Genomic DNA, 24,800 nt, shown 5'->3' on the forward strand with positions numbered 1-24,800 from the left:
ACCCCAACCCAGACTGGGCCTGCAAAAGGCTCTGGAGAGTCCAGTGCCTAAGAACCCTTTACTGGAACAAATAGGGATTCCAGAGCTGGACGGTGCTGGATTTGACTGCCAAGCTTTCAAACCAGCAGATCTCTCCCTATGACCTTGGGCAAATTATTCCGCCTGTGAGGCCCCAATTTTACCAGGGAATCGTCTTCCCACCTTCCATAACGTTAGAGTGAATTACACAAAACAACACAGGCAATAATCTGTCCTGGTACTTGGCACCCTGATAAATGTTTTTTTTACCCTGAGTTATGCTAAACAAAGGGACAGGTTCCTGGATTTCATCTTAATGGGGAAGGGGAGGGGGGAGGAGATTTAAATGCACATATAATCCAGCTAAGCTTGTGGCCTGGGAAAGCCCTGAAGGAGCTAGTCTCCCCGCCCCCAGTTGCTCTCCTCCGGTCTCCCTTTCAGGCCCCGTCCTCAGCGTGCTGTGCGCAGCTCTGGGCGTCTGGGCACTGTGTCCCGGCACGGGCTGCGATCCACCGCCAGCGCACGGTCTGTCGGGACAGCAGGTGTGACGGCCCCTTTAAGCCTAGACGCCGGGGTAGCAAGTGCAGCCTCGGAGAGGCGTCTTCTCCGGAGGTGGGGGCGGAGCCTCGCGTGTGGCGTCAGCCAATCACAGCGCGGCATTTTCCGCGGGAGATCCGAATTTCGCGGCACGCAGTTTGGCGCTAAAAAAAAAAAAAAAAAAAGAGAGAGAGAGAGAGAGACAGACAGAGGGAGAGAGCGAGAGAGAGAGACAGACAGAGGGAGACAGACAGAGGGAGAGAGCGAGAGAGACAGACAGAGGGAGAGAGCGAGAGACCGAGGGCGGCCACAGGCCGGAGAGCGAGCTGAGAGCGGGTCAGGCCGCAGGGCCCCCTTCCCGGTCCCAGCGCGCCGCGTCCCCGCACAGGCGACCGGGACCCCTCCCCACGCAGGCGGGGACCCGGCGCCCAGGCCCCCGCGGCGGCGTCCGGCCGTCTCCGAGCGCCGCTCCGCCCGGCTGCGGGCCGGGAGGGGAGGGTCGTGGCCGAGCCCCGCCGGTGTCTATCGGCGGCTTCCCCCCGCCCTCCAGCCGGGCCTCGGCGCCATGCCGCGGGCAGTGTGAGCCGCCGCCGGCTCCGGAGCCCGCGGGGGTCCGCGGGGCGCCAGGCCCGGCCGTGTAGGGGGCGCCGCAGTCAGCATGCTGCGCGGACCCCGACCTCTGGCTCCCGCCGCCGTGCAGCCCGCCGAGGGGATGACCGCCCTGAGCCCCCCGCAGCTGTGGTCGCCCGGCCTCAGCAGCCCCCAGCTCTGCACCGCCACCACCACCTACTACATGTCGCTGTACCCGCAGACGGCGCCTCCGGTCGTGGCGTCCGGCACCTGCCTCGACGCCACCCCTCACCGACCCGAGGGTCCAGTGGTGCGCTGCGCGTCTGCGGGCCGGCTGCCGGTAATGCTGGGGACCCCCTGCCGCTCTGCTTTTCGCCTCGTCCCGGGGGGGCCGGGGGGCCGGCAGGAAGGGCTCCCCCAGGCTCTGGGAAGCCCTTGCTGGGGAGCAGGAGGATGACCTTGCAGTTTCCAGAGCAATTCATTGCCCCGAATATCTGAGTAAAAAAAAAACAACCTGTTTATTTTAAAAGCTAGAGTGCAATAAAAATCACTCTCGGTAGTGGCGTAGAGTGAGCACTGGACAGGGAGTCTAGAGATCTGACCCATTGTCTCTCAGTGATTAACACGGCCACCCTTCATTCGTTCATTGTTTGGTCAGCACTTGCTGTGGGCCTGGCACAAGACTTAGCTTGGGGATATTTTGGGGACTTGAAGACAGGGGAATACATCCTGGGTTTCTCTTGAGTCTTATCTGGCTTGGACAGACTCCAAATTGGCTATGTAGCCATTTCTTCCCAGGTGTCTGTCCCAAGTCTTCCACCAAACCCAATCTTTCCTCCATATGGCCTATAGCAGACTTAACTGCATCTCTTGGGGTTTCCATTCCTGTAAGCTGTTCACTTCAGCCCCAGGCCTGTAGTCAGGGAGGGCCCCAGTATGGTGGCCCATGTGAATAGAAACTACCGGTTGGGGTGGAGTGAGAAAAGCCCTGGAGGACTTGAGATAGACGTTGCGGAGCTTGATTTTCTGTTTCAGACTGCCTTAAACGCACTGTGTATGTTTGGACACGTCAGGATCTCAGTTTCCCCTTTTTGAAAATGCACCCATATCTGTGATAGCTGTGTTTGGGCTAGTTCATCTGTTATTCCCAACTCCAGGTGGTGGGTTTTGGAAGGATGGGGGTTGAGGATGTTGAAAGAGTGCTTAGTTCTGGGGGTGATAAGTAAGTTGGGATCCAGGGTTATTTAACCACCCCTCCCTCCTAGTCTGCTCAGACCTGTGCCAGTCAGTGGGCAGCAATCCTAGTCATTTGGCTGCAGGGGCAGCCCCAGTTCTGGCATCAGCCTTTGTTTGATTTTCCAGAGCTCCCTCCTTCCTTTTTTATGCTGGTACTAGGGCTTGAACTTAGGGCCTGGAGGATGGCCCTTAGCTTTTCCTGTTTTAGGTTGGTGATCTACCACTTGAGCTCCACTTGCAGCTGTTTGGTTGTTAATTAGAGATAACAGACTCCCTGACTTTCCTGCCAGGGCTATCTTCAAACTGTGATCCTCAGATTTGAGCCTTCTGAGTAGCTAGGATTATACGTGTGGGCCATAGCACCTTTTCTATGCATTTCCCAACTTGAGGGCAGGAAGCCAGTGATTGCTATGCCCATTTTATAGTTCAGGCAACTGAAGATAACTTTCATTGTTTTGGTTTTTCGGTGTGTGTGTGTGTGTGTGTGTGTGTGTGTGTGTGTGTGTGTGTGTGTTTTAGGCCTTGAACTCAGGGCCTGGGTGCTGACTGTGAGCTCTTGCTCAATTTTAGCACTCTACTGCTTTTGAGCCACAGCTTTACTATCTGTTTTTGAGTAATTCATTGGAGAGAAGAGTTTCATGGGGACTTTTCTGCCTGGGCTGGCTTTGCACCGCAAGCCTCAAATCTCAGCCGCCTATCATCTGAGGCACTGGCACCAGGCTCAACTTTCATCTTGTGTTCAGTATTTTATTTTTATTACTATTTTATATGTGTGTGCTGGTACTGGAGCATGAACTCAAGGGTCTGGATGCTGTCTCTGACCTCTTTTGCTTAAGGACTGCACTTTGCCACTTGAGCCACAACTTCTTTTTTTGGGTTGTTTACTGACTCATGGACTTTCCAATCTGGGTTGGCTTTGAATCATAATCCTTAGACCTCAGTCTCCTGAGTAGTTAGGATTGCAGGTGTGAAACACCCTCCCCCCCCAGCACCCAGCACGTTCAGTATTTTATAACCTGTACCTTTTGTAGCCTGCAAGTAGATGTAATTGGTAATTCCATATTAACACAGGGTAACAGTAAGATTGAGGATATGATCTGTTCAAGGTCATTTAGGGAGATGGGATGTCGTGACTGGACCTACAAGGCAGCTCTCTGCAGCTTTGACCCTCCCCGGTATTGCCCAGCCCAGGAGGCCAGAGCCCTCCCTCAGGAAAGGGCTGGGTGAAGGGCTTAGTCTCTCCTCTGGCCAGCTGCTTTCAGTCTCGAAGTTTCAGTAACAGCTGTGGCTTTGAAGTGTTTTGAACCCTCCCAGAGGAAGCTGAGTGCATCTGTCTATACTCCCTTCCCGGGGGAGGGGAGGGGGGACTCAGTGATCTTAGCAAGAATGGCTGTCCTTTTCCATGTGCTTCTCATAGGCCAAGCGCTGCCTGGCATCCTTCACACTTGCTATCTTATGTCAAAATGCCTGGTATGAGGCACCTGGCAGATGAAGTGAAGAAACTTCATCAAATTGAGAAGACAAGTGAAGTCATTTGCTTTAGTCACAGCCAAGAAATGAGAGAGTCTTCTTGGACCAGACCCCTTAAAAGCTTGCCAGGTCTAGAACTTTCCCTACCTCCTGTTGGTCTTTAGCTGCTGAGGCTCAGCCTTATGGGCAGGGCTGCCCCCTGCTTACTCAATTTGCCAGGGTGTGACCTGGAGCAGCTCCAAACCCAACCCTGGGTGTGGTCAGGCTGCAAAGTGCAAGGCGAGCAGGATTTAGTGGGGTGCTGTCCTTTAAAGGGAAGGCAACCAAGTAGAGATTAGATCCCCACCTGTTTGTCTAGTGTTTTTGCTACCCCCACATTCTCCCTCAGGGACTGACTCTTTGGAGATTCCTTCCTCCAGCCAGGCATGTAGTCCTGCAGGACAGTGGGGACACTGGATTGTGGGGGGGGGGGGCTTGAACTCAGGACCTTGTACACTTCTTGGCTTTTTTTTTTTCACTTGAAGGTAGTGCTTTAGTTCTTGAGCCATTTTCAGGAATTTACTTGTTAGTTGGAGTTGAGAGTCAAGAGTTTCATGGGCCCAGCCTGTAATCTTAGCTACTCAGGAAGCTGAGATCTGAGGATTCTCGTTTGAAGCCATCCCAGGCAGGAGCATCCGAAACACTTACCTCCAATTAATCATCAGAAAACTGGAAGTGGTGCTGTGGCTCAAAGTGGTAGAGCACTAGTCTTCAGTGAAAGAGCTCAGGGACAGTGCCCAGGCCCATAGTTCAAGCCCCATGACTGACTGCACCCTCCCCTCTCCAGATCTCAGATCTCAGTCTTCTAAGTTTGGCTTTGTTGCCTAGGCTGGCCTTGAACTCTGAGGTAAAGTGAATCACTTTTAGCCTTATGGGTGCCTGGGACTACGGGTATGATTGCGCTCAGGCTGAAAATAAACATTTTTGCAACTCTATCAGGCAGGCTAGAGAGGAAATGCAGAGGGCTGCAGGCTGGGACTATGCATCTGTGGCAGTATTTAGCTGGAAACTGAGGGCCAGGGGAGGGGCCTTACATGAGCTTCACTTACTGTTGTTGGACTTAGGCTTGTGGAGAGACCTGGCTGCATTCTTTGAGTGACCTTAGGCCAAGCCATTTCCCCTTTTCAGGCCAGTTTCCTCAACTTATACCCTTAAGGGGGTGGTACCCAGGAAAGGAGAGTATACTCCCAAGGGGTTAAGGGCTTCAGTCCTAACCAGGTGAAAGGGGCTTCCGAAGAGGGTCCAGGTTAGAGCCCTCTGGGCTTAGTTCACCTTTGCTGGCATCCTTGGTCTGAGCACTGGCCTGGGTAGAACCCTCTGTTGCTTAGTTCTCAACAGAGATGGAGCAGAGATGTTCATTAGCTCAACTTTACAGGTACTGTAAAGGTACAGGTCTGAGTGTCCAGCTCATCTAGCTAAGGAGAATGCTGGACACCAGTGGCTCACATCTGCAGTCCTGATGACTAAGGAGGCGGAGATCTGAGGATCCTGGTTCAAAGCCAGCCTGGATAGGAAAGTCCATTATACTCTTAGCTCTAAGCAGCAAAGATCTGCAAGTGCTGGAGCACCATCTTTGAGTAAAAGAGCTAAGGGACAGTGCCCAGGCCCTGAGTTCATGCTCCAGTACCTGGGAAAGGTGGTGGGAAGGAGGAGGCAGCATAGATTTGAACTAGGCTGGTCTGACTCCAAGGCTTGGTCATAACCTCTTCTGGGGGCTTTGTCCTCTGTCTCCTCCATTTGGCCAGCTCAGCCAAGTCACATGCTGACTTTTCTGGGTAGAGCCTAGCAGGGTGTCACCTTGGTGGGTGACACTTTCTGCTTGGGGACCCTGTTAGTACAGGATAGGGGAGGGAGAAGAAGAGAACATGTGAAGTGAGGAGGGTAGATGAGGTACAAAGCCAGGCCTTGGTCCACATTCTAGTAAATTCTGGGGGATGGAGCCTTGGAGGTGAGACCAGGGTTTAGATGCTGGCTCTCCCTTTGTCTTTTGTGATGATGAACACACCCCCTCTTGGGTGAGTTCTCTTGGCTGCCAAGAGAGATTGCTCTTCCTGGTGTTGCAAGAAGTGGGGGTGTAGGATAGGCCCCGGATGGGTTTCTGGTCAAGGTCCTTTTCTTCTACCTGCCTCTCAAAAGTAGTGAGTTGGGAGCTGGGGGAGGGGACCCCAGCCTGATTGGAGAATATGGGAAGGGAAGGATCCTGGAATGGACAGCTGTGGTCAAGACTGACAGGCCTTGGTGCTCACTTGGCCTCCATTATTTCAGCCTGCACTGCTGGTGAGGACTGGTGAAAGAATGGCTTGGCTCTGAGTATGTGGATGCTTTCTTTAGTGACCGGGTGGGGTCAGACCCTTGGAATCTAGTGTCTCACCTACTTGGAGAGATATAGATAAGGATGTTCTAGAGAGTCTTTAGGAGGTTTTAGGGATGGAGCAGAGCAAAGGTCCTCCACTCAGTCCAGGAAGACTTCCCAGTGGAGGAAGGAGTGGGGGAGGAGTCTTATACCAATAGGGGCTGTTAGCCTCCTCCACCTGTCAGCCAGCTGTGCTCAGCAGCAGTTAAGTCTCAGCCCTGTAGAGCATAACCTCACAGCCAATGTTAAAATAGGCTTTTCACTCAGGGCGGTAGTGGTGGTGTCGGGTCCCTGGACAGTGGAGGAAGGAAACAGTGTGTGTGTCCAGGAAGATGTTGAGATCCGATTTGGGGAAGGGACTGTGCATTTCTGACTCCCTACTATGGGGGCCAAGAACTTTCCAGAATGTGCCTTTTTTCTGGGGGGGGGGGGCTAGTCCTGGGGCTTGAACTCAGGGCCTGAGCACTGTCCTTGGGCTTTCTCAAGGCTAGAGCACTACCACTTGAGCCACAGCACCACTTCCAGCTTTTTTCTATGTATGTGCTACCAAGGAATCGAACCTGGGTCTTCATGCATGCTAGGCAAGCATTCTACCACTAGGCCAAACTCCTGGCCCAGAATGTACTCTTGAGTTCTCACCAGAGCCTGGGTGTCAGGGTTTTCTGGTCCATTTTACAGAGCGGGCTTCTAAATATGGAGCTGTCCCCAGGTCACACAGTGAGCTCACAAAAGTGCTGGAGAGTTCAACTGGCCTGGTGCCCAGTGCTCTAGTTCTTCCCTGCCCCTCCCCAGCCCTAAAGGAGGCCTTTTCTGGGCAGGGCAATTCTGGCCGCATTGGGGCCACTACTTTGGTGGTGGTGGCAGTGGCAGAAGTGGTGGCAGCGGTGGTGACAGGGTGGAGAGGAGCAGATGGGTCTGCGGTTTGATTTCTTCAGCAGGTGTTTCCCAAGCTTGGCGGGAATGAGGAGGGGCCACAGGGCCTTAGCTACTTGTACTGTAGACTTTGAGGAAGGAAGAACGCATTGTCTGCCCCTCAGCAGGCAAGAAAGTTGGCCCTGGCTGGAACACATACCTGAGGGTGGGGATGTTTGTGCTGCTTCTCAACTGTGGGTACCTCCCTGGGGTGTGGCACCAAGCCAGGAAGTCCTGTGGGCCTGGGCGGATGCTGGGCCCCACCCTGATAAGAGCCAGCTGTAGGGCAGTGATGGCTGGGCCAGCAGCTCCTAGGGAGGGGTCAGTCCCCTGCCTGGTGTGGTTTAGGCCACGCCCCCCTCTTCTGGGAGGTGAGCATGAGGAATCCTGAGTCCTTGGCCACCTGCATGTGTAGGGGTCCGAGGCTGGAGCCTCTGGTGGCTGATGTTTCCTTCCCAAATGCTGTGGTGCTTCACCTGGACAAGTGACAAACAGGCACTGGAGGTGACTACAGATGACCTCAGTGCCTTTGCCCCAGGTCAGAAAAAGGCTATTGGAGGACTGATTCTCAGACTCTGCCTCTCCCCTCTGCTCTCTCCAAGGCCAAAAGGAAGCTGGACCTGGAGGGCATCGAGAGGCCTGCAGTCACTGAATTCCGGACTCCCCTGGGGAAGTGCATCCCTGTGGATGGCCTGCCCAGCCCCAAAAGTAAGAGCTTGGCACAGGACATCTGGGGTGGGGCGGGCAGAGGCAGAGGGCAGCAGCCCCTGCCCAAATCATAACAGACATGTACAGTAGACCCTTGGTATCCTCAGAGACTCGGGTCCAAGGAAAAACTACGTATGCTCTGGATGTGATGTGTCACGTGTACTGAGAATGTGGATCCATTTTTCTGTGTCACTATTCAACTTTCAACAAATCTGAAATATTCATTTTATCATTTCAATTATGCATATTCACTTTTTTTTTTGGTCAGGTGTGGGGCTTGAACTCTGGGCCAAGGCACTGTTCCTGAGCTCTTCAGCTCAAGGCTATTGCTTCACCACTTCTGGTTTTCTTGTGATTAATTGAAGATAAGAGTCTCACAGACTTTAGAGTGAGCTACTAGTTCCTGACTCTTCTTTTTTTAATTTTTTTCTTTTCTTTTCTTTTTTTTTTGGTGCTGGTACTGTGTGAGCCTAGCACAATTCACTTTTTGCTTGCTTTGGGGATACCATTTACTTTTCACAAAACCAAGGACAAGGAAACAGCAGACTACCATTTATTTATTTATTTATTTATTTACTTACTTACTTACTTACTTGCGAGTCCTAGGGCTTAAACTCTGGACCTGGCCTTTGTCCCTGTTCTCCTTTTGCTCAAGGCTTAGCACCATTTGAGCTCCAGCACCACATCTGGCTTTTTTCTGTGATTAACTGGCTTTGAACCTCGACCCTCAGATTTCAGCCTCCTGAGTAGCTAGAATTATAGGTGTGAGCCACTAGTGCCCTGTTATAAAATGATGTGAACACACAGCAGGTAACAGGACTGGCGGCGAGCTCCTCCACATCCACTAAACTGATAATACATACTCAGGGACTAGGCACTATCCCTGAGCTTTGTGTTAAAGGCTAGTGTTAGTGTTCTACCACTTGAGCCACAGTGCCACTTCTGTTTTTTGAGTGGTTAATTGGAGATAAGAGTCTCAGGGGGATTTTTCTGCCCTGGGATGGATTGGAACTGTGATTTTCAGATCTCAGCCTCTTGAGTAGCTAGGATTGCAGGCATGAGGCACCCCCACTGGCTTTTAAGTTGTGTGTGTACATGTGCTGGTCCTGGGACTTGAACTTAGGGCCAGGGTATTGCCCTGAGCTTAGTAGTGCCTGGGCTGGCTTTGAACCTCGATCTTCAGATCTCAGCCCCCTGAACAGCTAAGATTACAGGCATGAATCACTACTCCCTGCTCAGCTTTTGATTTTTTTTTTTGCCAGTCCTGGGCTTAAGCTCAGGGCCTGAGCACTGTCCTTGGATTTTTCTCAAGGCTAGAGCTCTACCACTTGAACCTCAGCACCACTTCTGGCTTTTTCTAAGTATATGGTACCAAGGAATCGAACCCAGGTCTTCGTGCATGCTAGGCAAGCACTCTACCACTAGGCCAAACTCCCGGCCAGCTTTTGATTTTTTTTAAATAAATTCTTTTTTTTTTTTTTGCCAGTCCTGGGCTTGGGCTCAGGGCCTGAGCACTGTCCTTGGACTTTCTCAAGGCTAGAGCTCTACCACTTGAGCCTCAGCACCACTTCCAGCTTTTTTCTATATATGTGGTACCAAGGAATTGAACCCGGGTCTTCATGCAAGCTAGGCAAGCACTTTAACCACTAGGCTGAACTCCCGGCCTAAAATAAATTCTTATATGGTGGTATTATGTGTGTGTTTCTTTTATGGGTTTTTTTTTTTTCTGCTTCTAAGGAGCAGGGCACAGAAAGGGAGGGAAGAAAGACGAGCAAATGCAATCATGGTATTCTGCATATCCTATGTAGAAAATGAAATATGCAATTTGTAGGCAGGGATGAGAGGGGCAAACTGGGGGAATGCAAAGCAAGGGTTGACATGGTCCAAAAGAGAAATGGACTCATTACTTGAATTATGAAATGAAAACCCCTCCGTACGACACCTTACTAATAACAATAAAACTGTTACAAGCTGGGTGCCCTTTAGTAATGCCTGCCACGAGCATAGAACTTGGCAGCAAAGTCTGTGAGCCAAACGCTTGTCATTTACTATGTTAAGGGATTCTGCTGTCCCCTTCCTGAAGAATCTTAGTTCCAGAACTAGTTTGACCACTAACTATGTGACTTACAAGTCACTTGGTTGCAAAAGCCCCCTTGGGGTCTTCAGATATGGTCTTGTGACACCAGCCTCCAGGAGAAAGTAACCTCTTTCTTTCTTTCTTTCTTTCTTTCTTTCTTTCTTTCCTTCTTTCTTTCTTTCTTTCTTTCTTTCTTTTTTTTTTTTTGCCAGTCCCGGGCTTGAGCTCAGGGCCTGAGCTCTGTTGTTTGTTTTTTCTCAAGGCTAGAGCTCTACCGCTAGAGCTACAGCACTACTTCTGGCTTTTTCTATGTATGTGGTATTGAGGAATCGAACCCAGGTATTCGTGCATGCTAGGCAAGCACTCTACCACTAGGCCAGACTCCCAGCCCCGAAAGTAACCTTTTTCTTGAATTGCCCCATTTGATGTTATATGACTGCTTGCTCTCAGGGTAATTACTGGACTCCATAGGGAAAGAAAAGCAAATGTATATCTGTAAAAACATTCTCAGGGGCCAGGAGCATGGCCTAGTGGTAGAGTGCTTGCCTAGCATGCATGAAGACCCGGGTTTGATTCCTTGGTACCACAGACATAGAAAAAGTTAGAAGTGGCGCTGTGGCTCAAGTGGTAGAGCTCTAGCCTTGAGAAAGGCCAAGGACAGTGCCCAGGCCCTGAGTTCAAGCCCTAGTTCTGGCAAAAACAAAAAAACTCTCAGCTGGGCACTAGTGGCCTTGCCTGTGATCCTAGCTACTCAGGGGGCTGAGATCTGAGGATCAAGGTTCAGCCTGGGCAGGAAAGTACCCATGAGACTCTATCTCCAACTAACCACTTAAAAAAAAAAAATCCTGAAAGGAGCACTGTAGCTCAAGTGGTTGAGCACTAGCCTTGAGCACAGAGAGGCTTAGGGACACTGCCCAGGCCAAGTTCAAGCCCTACAAGCAACAACAAAAAGTTCTCAAATCTAAGCTTGTTGGATTCTCCATAATGATTCACCTGGTATAACTGACAGGGTAATGGTTAAGAAGGAAGACTGGGGCAGATGGTCTGACTTTTGTCTCTAGTGTCTCTTCCAAACTTGGCTTTACCCAGACCACTTTACCCTTAGGTTATCAGGTTCCCTGATTGGAGTATGGTGGTGAAAAATGGGAGGTGCAGAAAGGTGGTACTTACTGAGTGCACAGGTTCATGGAGTCCCAAGACTAGCCCTCCCTGAGTTGTCAGTGTGTCTCTTTCCTCCTTAGCTCCCAAGTCCCCTGGGGAGAAGACTCGATATGACACGTCACTGGGACTGCTCACCAAGAAGTTCATTTACCTCCTGAGTGAGTCACAGGATGGGGTCCTGGACCTGAACTGGGCTGCAGAGGTGCTGGATGTGCAGAAGCGGCGCATCTACGACATTACCAATGTGCTGGAGGGCATCCAGCTTATCCGCAAGAAAGCCAAGAACAACATACAGTGGGTGTGAGTTCCGGAGAGAGGGCACATGCCGAGGGTGGAGCCAGAGCCAATAAGCCAATGAGTGTTGAAGTTAGAATAACAGCCAATGGGCACAGGTGCTGGGTTAGGCCAAGAGTAACCAAGAGGTCGAGAGGCTGGGGCTGAGATTGAGTTGATGACTGAGCAGATGTATGTGCTGGAGTAAAGGAGTGTGAAGGGAAGGACCTGAGTAGAGATGGAGTTGTAAGGACCTAAGAGGATTCCAGATCCTTCCTCTGGTGTCCCAGATCCCAAGATCCTCTCTGCTTCTCAAAACCCTCTAGGAGCTGAGTAGGAGCTGGAAGGTTTTTCAACCCTTGTCATTGACCCCTAAGAAAACCTAGGCAGGGAAGCTGGTACTGAGGTAACTCCACTACCCTGCTGTATGTAGGGAGTGAGGCACCACCCTTGATTTGCAGATCACCTGATTAAACCTCATTTAGGAGTCTCCCCCTGCTCTGTGGAGGTCGCTCTGCACAGGACCCTGGGTGGTGGGGGAAGGTTAGTCCCTGCATATAGACTGTCACTGACACTGGGGGCTGTTCTGTTCTCAGAGGCAGGGGAATATTGGAAGACCCTACCCGGCCTGCGAAGCTGGGACAGGAGCTGAAGGAGCTGATGAGCACCGAGCAGGCCTTGGATCAGCTCATCCAAAGCTGTTCTCTGAACTTCAAGAACCTGACTGAGGATAATGCCAACAAGAGATATCCTCAATGTGGGGAAAGGCCTGAGTGCAAGGGCCTGGAACGTCGATGCCTATCCTGTGTTGGTCTCCCCTTAGGGGTTGGGTGTACCTGCATTTTCTTCATTGGGTGGCATTTCTTCTTAAGTCTATTAAAGTTACTTTTCTTGGTTGGGGCTATGGGAGAGGTGAGGTGGGGGAAGGACTGAGATTTGAACTCAGGGCTTCATGCCTGGCAGGCTGGAGGTTTGCATTTTGACCAGGCAGATGCTTTTCTTAACTCCCTGGCCTGCACGCTGGCCTATGTGACTTACCAGGACATTCGTGCTGTGGGCACCTTTAAGGAGCAGACGGTGATTGCTGTCAAGGCCCCTCCGCAGACCAGGCTGGAAGTGCCTGACAGGGCCGAGGTGAGAGGGGGGCATCTGATGGAGACTGGGGTTAGGAGATCCTGGGGACTTTGCTGACTTTATCCCTGCCACTGTCTACCCTGAGCTGTTCTGGTGTGTTTTGGGGCCTGTGGCGAGATTGATGATCTCCAAGCAAGGATACAAATGGCAGAGGCTAGGAAGATGGCAACTGAGTACTGGTTAAGGAAATCTCTGTTCCTGAAAAAAATGTTCTGTTCATTTTGCATCCAGCCCCAGCTTCCTGAACACATATTACCTGTGCTCACAAATCCTTTTCTACTGACCATACTCTCCTAGTTTCAAAAAAGTCATATTTGGGGCCTAGAGTTTTGCCTAGTGATAGAGTGCTTGCCTAGCATGCACAAAGACCTGGGTTTGATTCCTTGGTACCACATACCTAGAGAAAGCCCTAATTGGTGTTGTGGCTCAAGTGGTAGAGCTCTAGCCTTGAGAAAGCCCAAGAAGAGTAATCAGGCCCTGAGTTCAAGGCTCAGGACTGGCAAAAAATTTTTTTTTGAATTTTATTTATTTATTATCAACCGTGGGGCTTGAATTCAATCTGGGCGCTGTCTCTGAGTTCTTTTGCTCAAAGGTAGTGCCCTACCATGTTGAGCTACAAAACCACTTCTAGTTTTCTGGTGGTTAATTAGCTATCCTGTCTGGGAACACTTTAAATTGCAATCCTCAAATTTCAGTCTCCTGCGTAGTAGGATACAGGCATGAGCCTTGATACCTGGCCTATGTTTGTTTGTTTTGCCAGTCTTGGGGCTTGAACTCAGGGCCTGGGCACTGTCCATAAACACTTTTTGCTCAAAGTTAGTGCTCTGCCACTTGAGCCACAGCACCACTTCCGGCTTTTTCTGTGTATGTGGTACCGGGGAATCAAACCCAGGGGTTCGTGCATGCTAGGCAAGCACTTTACCACTAGGGTATGCTCCTGGCCCTGGTTTTTGAGACAGGGACTCACTATGTATCCTAGGCTGGCCTCGAACTCTGTCTTCCTGCCTCTGATTCTCAAGTATTGGGATTATACTTGTGCTCTACTATGTCCAATGCAAGACACAAATTCTTTTTTTAATTTTAATTTTGTACTAGTAGTAGGGCTTGAATGTGGCCCTCCTGGTCTTCCTTAGCTTTTTCTGCTCAAGGCTGACACTCTACCACTTGAGTTACCCCTCTGCATCAGGCTTTTCTCTAATTAATTGAAGATAAGATCCTTGGTATTTGTCTAGCTGGTTTCGAGTTGGAATTCTCATTTTAGCCTCCTAAACAGCTAGGATTATAGGCATAGGCCACCAGTGCCTAGCAAATGAAAATTATTTTTTTCCCCTAGTCCTAGGACTTGAACTCAGGGCCAGGGCTCTGTCCCTGAGCCTCTCTGTCTCTCTGTGCTCAGGGCTAGCACTCTACCATTTGAGCCACAGCACTACTTCTAGATTTTTCTTTTTATGTAGTACTGAGGAATGGAACCCAGGGCTTCATGCATGCTAGGCAAGCACTCTACCACTAAGCCACATTCTCAACCCAAGACAGACATTCTTAACATTCTCTATGAAGCCCTCCTTGCCCTCCGTGCCCTGATTCCAATTGGCCATTCCCATCTTCCCTCCCATGCCGCTGCCCTAGGTCTTTGTGTTGCTGCACCAGCCTTTCTGTATTCGCCTCCCCTGCCTCTGTGCTGGCTGTCCCCATACAGGCTTCCCTCTAGGGGACATGGCTTGTGTGATACCAGCTCAACTACTTTGGAGGGGAAAAAGCTTCTGTTTCTTATTGAGCTGGCCAGAGTTCTGGGCCCAGTGTCTTCTGGCTTGATCTAGGCCTGTGCATCCCTGAGCCAGTCGTATCACTGGCTTTCCTGGCTGCTGCAATTACGGGTATGCACCACCTGTATCTGCATGACCCAGGAGTGGAAGAGAGTTTCCTAAAGACAATCAAGTTGTCCCCCTGAAAGAAGGAGTCTAGGTACTAGACACCCTTGCCAGGTGGGCAGGCCTCAGTGCCCAGCTCCAGGTCTGAGCTTGCTCATGTGGATGGTGGGCAGCTGTATGGTCAGCCGTGGGGCCTTGAGCTGACTTCTCTTCTCTATCTACCTCTAGGAGAGCCTGCAGATATATCTCAAGAGCACCCAGGGGCCCATAGAAGTCTACCTGTGCCCAGAAGAGGTACAGGAGCCTGACAGTCCTGCCAAGGAGCCCCTCCCGTGCACCTCCACCCTTAGCCCCAGCTCTGACTCTGCCCAACCCAGCACTACCAGCACTAGCTCTGAGATCACAGAACCAGCAGTATCATCAGGTAGGCCCTCTGTCTAGATGGATGGGAGAAGGGTGAGTAGCTGGCCTTAGGTTCCTCTAAAACACTGACATTTTGTTTGCTTGTTAGTTTTTGGTTTTGGTTTTGGTTTGGTTTTGCCACTGTCCCTGAGCTGCTTTTGCTCAAGGCTAGCACTTTACCACTTGAGCCACAGCACTATTTCTGACCTTTTCTGTTTATGTGGTACTAAGGAATTGAACCCAAGGCTTCATGCCTGCTAGGCAATTACTCTACCAACCACTAAGCTACATTCCCAGCCTTGTTTGTTAGTTTTTGTGTCAGTACTCAGGCTTGTTTGCTTTTTTTTCTTTTTTGCCAGTCCTGGGGCTTGAACTCAGGGCCTGAGCACTGTCCTTGGGCGTTCTCAAGACTAGAGCTCTACCACTTGAGCTACAGAACAATTTCTGGCTTTTTTCATATGTATATGGTACCAAAGAATCGAACCCTGGTCTTTGTGCATGCTAGGTAAGCACTAGGCCAGACTCCCGGCTGTGTTTTTTGTGGGTCATGGGGGCGATGTCCCTGAGGTTTTCAGCTCAAAGCTACCATCCTACCCTTGATCCAGGCCCCACTTCCTGTTTTCTAGAGTTTAATTGGAGATAGGAGTCTCAGGTCCTTTTGTGCCCAAGCTGGCTTTGAACCTTGATCCTCAGATCTCAGCTTCCTGAGTAGCTAGGATTACAGGCGTGAGCCACCATGCCTGGTCTTGTTTTCTTAAGGTACAGTAAGTTTATTTAAAAGTGAAAGGAGGGCCAGGAGTTTGGCCTAGTGGTAGAGTGCTTGCCTAGCATGCACGAAGACCCAGGTTCGATTCCTTGGTACCACATACATAGAAGTGGTGCTGAGGCTCAAGTGGTAGAGCTCTAGCCTTGAGAAAGCCCAAGGACAGGGCTCAGGCCCTGAGCTCAAGCCCAGGACTGGCAAAAAAAAAAAAAAAAAAGTGAAAGGAAAGCCATCTAGATTGATGGTGAAGGACCTCGGAGAGAAGTCCTGGTACTCAAGCTTGAACCCAGGGCCTCAGGTTCATATCTGGCCTTTTCCACTCAAGGTTGATACTCTACCACTCGAGCCACAGCTCTATTTCTAGCTTTTATTTATTTGTTTGTTTGTTTATTATTTTTTTTGCTAGAAGTCTTGGTACTCAAGCTTGAACTCAGGGCCTCAGGGGCCTCAGGTTCATATCTGGCTTTTTCCACTCAAGGTTGACATTGTACCACTTGAGCCACAGTTCCATTTCTGGCTTTTATTTATTTGTTTATATTTTTTTCAGTCCTGGGGCTTGAACTCAAAGCCTGGGCTTTGTTCCTGAGCCTCTTTGTGTTCAAGGCTAAGCTTTTAGTACTTGAGCCACAGCCACACTTCCGGCTTTTTGTGTTTATATGGTACTGAGGAATTGAACTCAGGTTTTCATTAATGTTAGGCAAGCACTAACCCACATTCCCAGCCCTGGCTCGTATTTATTTTGGTGGTTAATTGGAGATAAGAGTCTCATGAACTTTCTTGCCCAACCTGGCTTGAACTGAGATCTTCAGATCTCAATCTCCTGAGCAGTTAGGATTACAGATGTGAGAGCCATTAGTGTCCAATTTGGTGTCGTTGTGTGTATGTGTGTGTGTGTGTGTGTGTGTGTGTGCATATGTGTGCATGTGTGCCACTCTTGGGCCTTGAACTCAGGGCCTGAGTACTGTCCTTGAGCTTTTTTGTTCAAGGCTACTGCTTTACTACTTGAAATTTTTTTAGTGGCTAGTAGGAAATAAGAGTCTTAGGGACTTGGCTGCCAAGATGTTTTTTGTGTGATATGTATATGTATGTATGTATACACATATATATACATATATATGTATATGTGTGTATATATATATATATATATATATATATTTGTCAGTCCTGAGACTTGAACTCAGGGCCTGGATACTGTCCCTGAGCTTCTTTTGCTCAAGGCAAGCACTCTATCACTCAGCCACATTTCTAGCCTTCTTGCCAAGTTGTTGAGCTTTAATCCTCAGATCTTAGCCCCTTTAGGAGCTGGGATTACAGGTATGAGCCACAGATACCTGGCAGTTTTCACCTTTTTTTTTTAAGAGTTAGAGAAAGACTGTTTACAGAGATCACTAGTGTCCCACAAAGTTTAAATTTCTGTCCAGCACTTTTTGGTCACAGGTTTGCTGATCCTGATCTAATTTAGTGCTTTATTGTACACACAAGTGAAGAATTGCTCAGAGAGGGCAAGTTGATGGCAGAGCTGGGCTGAGAGCTCAGCCTCTTCTCTAGAGCTCCCTGTGTGTTTGTTGTCTTCCTCGGGGAACCAGGGCTTCTCTGGATGCCAGCCATCTGTCTCGTTGGACACCTCTGCAGTGCCTATCTCCTTCCCCAGACCTGTGCCCCACCCTATAGTCCCTCCTGTTCTTGCTGTTTTCTCTCTCAGTTGTCATCTTGTGCACAACTCTTCCAAGTTAGAGCCAGCATCACTATAGTGGTCCTCTGAGACCTTGGGTGGAAGTGTGACAAAAACAGAGGAGCAGTTTTACCTTGGTGTGACCCATAGGGGGGCTGCCAGTGGTGGAATAACTGCCTGAAACATGCCAGGCCCTGGGTTCCATCCCCAGCACTACAAAAAAAAATGTGTTTAAACACCCAACCAAGTTGGGCACCAGTGGAACATTCCTGCTATCCTAACTATTCAGAGGCTGAGATCGGAGGATCACAGTTTGAAGCCAACCCAAGAGTCAACCACCAAAAGGCCAAAAGTGGAATTGTGGCTCACGTGGTAGAGTACTGACCTTGAGCGAAAGATCTCAGGGCTGCTAGGCACCACTGGCTCATGCCTGTAATCCTAGGCAGAAAGCTGAGATCTGAGGATTGTCTTTTGAAGCCAGCCCAGGCAGGCAGGTCCATGAGACTCTTTTATCTCCAGTTAATCCCTGAGAAAGGCAGAAGTGGTTCTGTACATTAAGTGGTAGAGCGCTAGCCTTGAGCAAAAGGAGTTTAGGGACAGTACCTGGGCCCAGAGTTCAAGGCTCAGGACTAGAAAAAAAAAAAGAAAAGAAAAGAAAAACCTCAGGAAGATCACTAGGTCTGGAGTTTAAGTCCTAAGACACACACACACACACACACTCACACTCCAAAACCCCCAAAACTGGAGGGGTGGTCTAGTAATAGAATATTAGCAAGTTCAAATCCCTGTACCTTGAAAAAGAGGAGTCACCTCTAACTCCCCTCCATGCCCCTACAGTCTGAGGAAAATTTCCATGTAGTTTAATGGAAGTCTTGGGTTTGAACCTGATCATGTCTTATAGAATTGGTGACTGAAAATGAGTCACTTTAATTACTGTGAGCCTCACATCTCTAAAATGGAGATGCTTAAGGTTCCCTTGTGCTGGATGTGGTGACATAACCTTAACCTCCACCTAGAAAGGAGGCAGGAGGATCACTTGATCGAGGGAGTTCAGAGATAGTCTGGGCAGTACATTGAGAACTGACTGAAGAAAAAAATCCCTTATGAATATTGAATAGGTCACAGGAGATGATTCAGTGAGGGTGTGACTGAGCACTGGTCTGCAGAGCTTTGTGTGGTGTGGGTGACAGAAAGAGCAGCCTGAGGAACCAGGAGTTTGGCCTAGTAGAGTGCTTGCCTAGCATGCACGGAAGACCTGGGTTTGATTCCTTGATACCACATACACAGAAAAAAGCTGGAAGTGGTGCTGAGGCTCATGTGGTAGCGCTCTAGCCTTGAGAAAGCCCAAGGACAGTGCTCAGGCCCTGAGTTCAAGGCCCAGGACTGGCAAAAAAGAAAGGAAGGAAGGAAGAAAGAAAGAAAGAAAGAAAGAAAGAAAGAAAGAAAGAAAGAAAGAAAGAGCAGCCTGGGCTGTAGCTCAGTGTAAAAGTACCTACCTAGCAAGTATGAAGCCCTGGGTTTGATCCATCCACAGTACTGAAAGAGAAGAAAGGGAAGGAAGGAGACCAGGAGCTTGGCCTAGTGGTAGAGTTCTTGCCTAGCATGCACAAAACCCTGGGTTTGATTCCTCGGTACCACATACACAGAAAAAGCCAGAAGTGGTGCTGTGGCTTAAGTGGTAGAGCACTAGCTTTTAGAAAGGCCAAGGACAGTGCCCATTCCCTGACTTCAAGCCCCAGGACTGGCAAACAAAAAAGGGGGAGAGGGGAGAGGAAGGCAACTAGGAGGCAATTCTGTTTCTAATAATTCAGCCTCCCTAGTGCTAGAATTCAGATCTTCACTTCCCTACCAGATGATGTTAGATTTTTTAATTCATTTTTTATTTTGTCAGTGATGAGGTTGAACTCTGGGTCTAGGCACTGTCTCTAAGCTGTTTAGCTCAATGCTAGCACTCTGCTACTCTAGCCCACAGTGCTACTTCCAGTTTTCTGGTGTTTAATTGGTGATAAAGAGTCTCACGGTCTGCCCGGGTTGGCTTTGAATTGTGAGCCTCAGATCTCAGCCTCCTGAGTAGCTAGGATTACAGGTGTGAGCCTCCACCAGCACCCTGCTTTTGATGTTTAAAAATTCAGATTGATGATGTAAAAATCAATGTTAATAAATGCTTTTAAAAACATTTAGATTGAGTTGGGAGTTTGGCCTAGTGGTAGAGTGTTTGCCTAGCATGCAGGAAACCCAGGTTCGATTCCTACGTACCACATATATAGAAAAAGCTAGAAGTGGTGCTATGGCACAAGTGGTAGATAGAGCTTTAGCCTTGAGAAAGCCCAAGGACAGTGTTCAGGCCCTGAGTTTAAGCCCCAATATTGGCCCCCCAAAAATAGATTGAACTATCTTTGGGCTTTAATTTCCTCGTCTGTAGCTACAGTGACAGCATTGCTTCCCTCGGGGCTACTTGAGTGCATGAGAGAGATGTGCCCCATCTCTAGAGCAGAGTCCAGCCCTGGGAGAAGGGCAGCAGCAGACCCCAGCTGGGCTTCTGTTAGACACTTGTTTACGTGCAGGATCATTTCCGCCTCCGCAGCCCTTTGAGGTAGACAGACAGTCATTATGGTCCCTTTTAGGAGTGAGGAACATGCAGTCACTTGCTAGTGGTTACCCAGGCAGGCAGAGGCGATCAGGCAGCCTGCCTACTGGTGCTGCATTTTCAAAGCATAGCTTGGTTGTGGTTTAAAAAAAAGAAAAAGTCAACTGGTGGAATTCTGATCTTTCAGATGTAACCAATAATAGGTAGGTGTCCTGTTCCCATCCCTATGTAGGGAAGGACTTTGCTCCCTCTGTGTGGACGTGGCCACTGTGCCTGAGACTGGGTGGGGATAAGGAGCCTTCGCGGCCCAAAGCAGGAGGGAGCAGAAGGGCTCTCTAGTTGGAACTTGGATTTTATTCTAAGCCAGCGGGAAGTCATTAAGGTTACAGGGAGTGAGAGTTGTGGCCAGGGAGGAGATTCCTGCAGTGACCCAGGAGAAGGGACAGGCTAGGACCTGGATAGCCCAGTGGCAGGAAGAGAATGGACAGCTTGGAGGGAGAGAGCATTGAGTATAGAGATGACCAGTGTTGCTCCTATAGAGGATGCAGGGTTGGATGCAGTTTTCTGGATGATTCTTGGGCCTTTTGGCTTGAGCATTGGAGGAGGGGGTGGCACATTCACTGGTGGAGGAAGACTAGGGGGAAACAGGTTTAGGGGAAACTATTTGATTTCATCTTACCTGCCCCTTCTATTGCTGGTATTGGGGCTTGAACCCAGAGCCTGGGCACTTGTTCCTGAGTTCTTTTGCTCAAGGCTAGTGTTCTACCACTTGAACCATACAGCTCTACTTCTGGTTTTTTTGTGGTTAATTGGAGTTGAGTCTCTTGGATTTTCCGCCTAGGTTGGCTTTGAGCTGTGATCCTCAGATCTCAGTTTCCTGAGTAGTTAGGACTATAGCTGTGAGCCACCAGCACCCAGCCTATGTGGGTATCTGGATAGAAAGGTTGCAGAACAGTTATGTTAGAACCTAGGGCAGAGAGCAAAGACCAGCAGGTTTAGGGGAAGGTTTAAGACATTGGGCAAGCTGAGGGGAGGAGTAGATAGAGCCTCCAGCCTTGAAGGTTAAAGGGGAAGCAGAGGAGGATCTAGCCCTGGAGAGCAAGGGGAAGTAGCGTAAGAGGAAGGCAGGTGTTTTTTATTTGTTTGTTTTTTTGCCAGTCCTTTGCTTGAGCTCAGGCCTGAGCACTATCCTTGGACTTTCTTAAGGCTAGAGCTCTACCACTTGAGCCTCAGCACCACTTCTGGCTTTTTTCTATGTATGTGGTACTAAGAAATCGAACCTGGGTCTTCGTGTATGCTAGGCAAGCACTCTGCCACTAGGCCAAACTCCTAGCCCAAGGCAGGGGTTTTTATTGTTGTTTTGTTTTGTTTTTGCCATTTCTGGGGATTGAACTCAGGGCCTGGACATTGTCCTTGGATACTTTTTGCCCAAGGCTAGCACTCTGCCACTTGAGCCACCGCACCACTTCTGGTTTTACTGAGGAATTGAACCCAGGGATCTGTACATGCTAGGCCAGCACTCTATCACTAAGCCATGCTTCCAGCCCAGAAAGCAGGTTTTATGAAGACCCAAGTGGAGTGAGGTATTTTCGGGAGAAAAGGTGTTGTGCTATGGGAGTGATCTTTCTGGTGAAGGAAGGCAAGTGGTACAGGCAAGGAGGGCAAATGCCATCAGGAGAGAGAGCATACCTTCACCTTAAAGGTCTAGAAGCTGGGTAGATTTTGAGAGGAGCAAGTCTGTATGTGTGTGGGGGGTGTTGTACAGTTATCCAGAGGACTGAGAATTAGGTGTGACCCTTGTCTGTTTTTCTCCAGCTCTAGCACTGACTCCCCAGCAATACCTGACACCTCCAGCGCCATCCCTTGTCCCCTTGGAGGCCACTGACAGCATGCTGGAGCTGCCGCAACCCCTTCTGCAGCAGACCGAGGACCAGTTGCTTTCCCCGACCCTGGCCTGCAGCTCCCCTTTGATTAACTTCTCCCCGCCCTTGGACCAGGAGGACTACCTCTGGGGCCTGGATGGGGGTGAGGGCATCAGTGACCTCTTCGACTCCTACGACCTTGGGGACCTGTTGATCAATTGAGTGGCCTGCCCTCCCTCCCTCCCGCCTCTACCTCCTCACAAACAGACTGACAGGGGACCTTGGACACAAGGTACTGCCCTCAGGGTATGAGGTCTCCTCTCCTTTCCAACCTCCCTGCCCTGGCGGAAGCCAGCTGGGCCATGTGGATATGAGCGAGGTGCATGTCAGGGGTTGGGTCCTGTCTTTCCTCTTCTGACCTCTGACCTCTCACATGAAGGACCACACGTACAGGTGAGCATGTTCAGGGAAAGGCCCTGCCACCTCCTTTTAAGGGGGCAATTAGGGCCCTTGATTTTCCAAGAAGCACTTAATACCTTTGTATTTATTTCAGGTTGAATTTCTTTGTGTCCTCCCTGAGTTTTAGCAGGGAGATTGTTCTAGTGTCTAGCAAGCCTTCTTCTCAGACAGGCCCATCCCTGCCCAACTGTTCAACTCCCACAGCAGTAACAGTAGGGTCTGTGATGGGGCCTGCCCAGTTTGCTAGAATGTTAATTGCACTTGTAGTTCTAGTATGTGCCAGGCCCTTTGTCTTCTCCAGAGCTCAGTCTGGTATCTCTGGCTAAGCATTAGCCTGGGATCCCTGGTCTCCATCCCAGAGAAGGTTCTAGTAGTTACCTTGGGGAAGGCATTGCGTAGGCTCCTGTGGAAACAGGAACATGTAGTTGAGGCGACTCCTATGATGGAATTCCTTACTTTTCCCTCGCCTTAGAATGTAAGAGTCCTCTGGGAACTTGCAGAGAGAACTCCTCATAGAACTGGATGTGCAAGGGCAGCCATCTTGGCTACCTAGGGCACCTTGCCCTGATCACAAGGTTGAAGCGAGAACAGCAAGTGCTTCCCGGAGCTGCTTCTGCTTCTTCCTTGGGAGAACTTTTTTTCTTAATTTCTTTTTTGGCCACGGTTGATTAAGGATTGCCAGCCTACCTCCAGGCTCTTACATAGACCTCTGAGGACAGAGGTGACTGGACCTTGGAGTACAGAGAGAGTTAAGAGGAGTCTTTACTGCAGTTAATGACAGACCCGTGTTTTAGGTTTGGGGGTGTGTGAAGATTCTTTTAGTGTCACCCCTTTTCCCCAGAGAATGACCATTTGCAGTATTCCTATTAGCCTGGCTGGAGCAGGGAACTGGCTCTGCTTGCCCTTTGGAGAGGCATCCAGGCGTAGAGGTCCAAGTGGCCTTTCACCTACCCTCTGGGAGCTAGGCTTCTGCTAGGCTCAGTTGGGCAGCACTTTTTGTTTGTAGCATTAAGTTGATTTAAAATATGAAGTTGGCTTTTTGGGTAGATCCTGTGCTTGGTGACTGGCATTTCAAGTTTGAAATGTGAACTTGTGTTAGGGGCGTGGCCATTTGTGAGCTGATGCCCAACTGAGAACAGTCATGTAGCCCCCTCCTGGGAGCAGCCAGCACCTCACAGACACTCCCACTTAATTTCATATGCTTCATAGGAATGACACACACTCAGGGGTCTCATTTGAAGTCTACCTTGAAACCCAGAATGCCTTTGGTCTTTGGGTGAGGATGGGGCTGTTGGAAAGGATCTGGTTTAGACCAAATAGGGTGCTACTGTTCTGGGGACTCTGTGGGGTTTCTATTTAGCTGTGTACTAATGCAGAGCAGCGATGCTTTGACTCTGGAGATTTCTCTGAACTTCACTGGAGGAAAGGGAGGAGAGGCCTGCAGAACCCATCTGGAATGAGTTTTAATGCTAAGTCTGGCTAGAATTCAAACTCTTTCCCCAAAGACCCAACAGTAGGGCTATACAGGGCCTTCATGAACAGCTGTCTTCTCTAAACCCTCCCTGGCCAAGGCGCCAGACCTCCCAGATTTAGCCTTAGCCTCAGGCCTTTTTCTTGCCAGTGACACAAGACCTCCCAAATATACCATTGCGAGTGGTGTTTCTTCTAGGGGTCATGTGAACTTGAGCACGGTAGAGAATCAGTTTCTTCTTTCTAGGGTTTCTACTGTGAAACTTCGCAGCCCCCAAGTAACATGTCCCCAGGGACATCAAGTAGCATTACATTGTTAACAGAGTTCCAAGATTTCTTAACATCACTGAAGGTACCAGAACGTGCCTCCTCCTTGGTGGCTCCTTCCCCTCCTCTTCCTCCTTCCCAGTGTTTCCATCAGCTAGTGTGGCTACAGGCAAGAGGGAGATGGGAAAGCTTGCAAGCTGGCTTTAAGGTGGTTTGAGTTTGTTTCCCCTCCCCATGTGATCTCCACCTCCCTTTCACATAATGTTCAATGTTGTAGTGAGTTTTGGGTGTTGTGTGGCTTAATGCCTTTGGGATTGGTTGGAAACAGCTTTCTGGTTCTTGTTGTATCCAGAGGCTCCACTGTATTGTGAGAGCCTGTTCTTCTACAAGGCCCCATCATTGGCCATGGTGGCCTAGCCCAGCCAGCCAGCTGGCTCCTGAACAGGCAAGGTGAAGAAGCCTGGTCTTGAGGGTGAGCTGGCCCAGGGGCATCTGGTCTCTGTCCAGGGACCCCCAGATTGGCCACACACCTATGGCCTGGTTTCACTCCAAGTCCTGCTTCACCAGCTAGGCTTCCTTGTGTTATGCTAGTTGGGCATTAAAATAATGGCAGCTCCTGGTTTCTTGGCTCTGTTTTTGTTGCCCTCTTCCCTCCCCATGCACATACTGTGTGGTATGGATAGAACTGAAGACCTCATACATCTCTCTCTCCTCTCATACACACACACACAGCTTACCACTGAGTCATGCTCCAGCCCTGTGGTACATTCTGAATGACATCATTAACTGTGGGTCTGGTCTCTCCCTGAGAAGCCACTTCCTTTACCCACATTGGCTTATTGTCATGCTTGGAAATTAGCAGCACCTAGAGTGGTTGTAGCCTGCCTGCCACTTCTCACAGGATCATGGAACTTGTTCCCTAAGAGGCTTCCATCTTATTCACGAGTAGACTCCTGAGATCA

At 49.7% G+C, this 24,800-nt stretch overlaps 1 protein-coding gene across 1 annotated transcript; it reads left to right on the plus strand.

Annotated features, from left to right (window-relative positions):
• The first annotated feature begins 1,213 nt into the window (after positions 1–1,213).
• E2f2 (E2F transcription factor 2) lies at positions 1,214–24,452 on the plus strand. The gene is made up of 7 exons (XM_090335580.1): positions 1,214–1,465; positions 7,738–7,843; positions 11,162–11,381; positions 11,951–12,100; positions 12,374–12,488; positions 14,585–14,780; positions 21,596–24,452. The coding sequence occupies exons 1-7, from the start codon at positions 1,214–1,216 to the stop codon at positions 21,862–21,864; spliced, it is 1,308 nt and encodes a 435-aa protein (XP_090191706.1). The 3' UTR covers positions 21,865–24,452.
• The last annotated feature ends 348 nt before the right edge of the window (positions 24,453–24,800 follow it).

This window comes from Megascapheus bottae, chromosome 6, assembly GCF_031878675.1.
Source record: "Megascapheus bottae isolate mThoBot1 chromosome 6, mThoBot2.hap1, whole genome shotgun sequence".
Taxonomy (NCBI): Eukaryota; Metazoa; Chordata; class Mammalia; order Rodentia; family Geomyidae; genus Megascapheus; species Megascapheus bottae.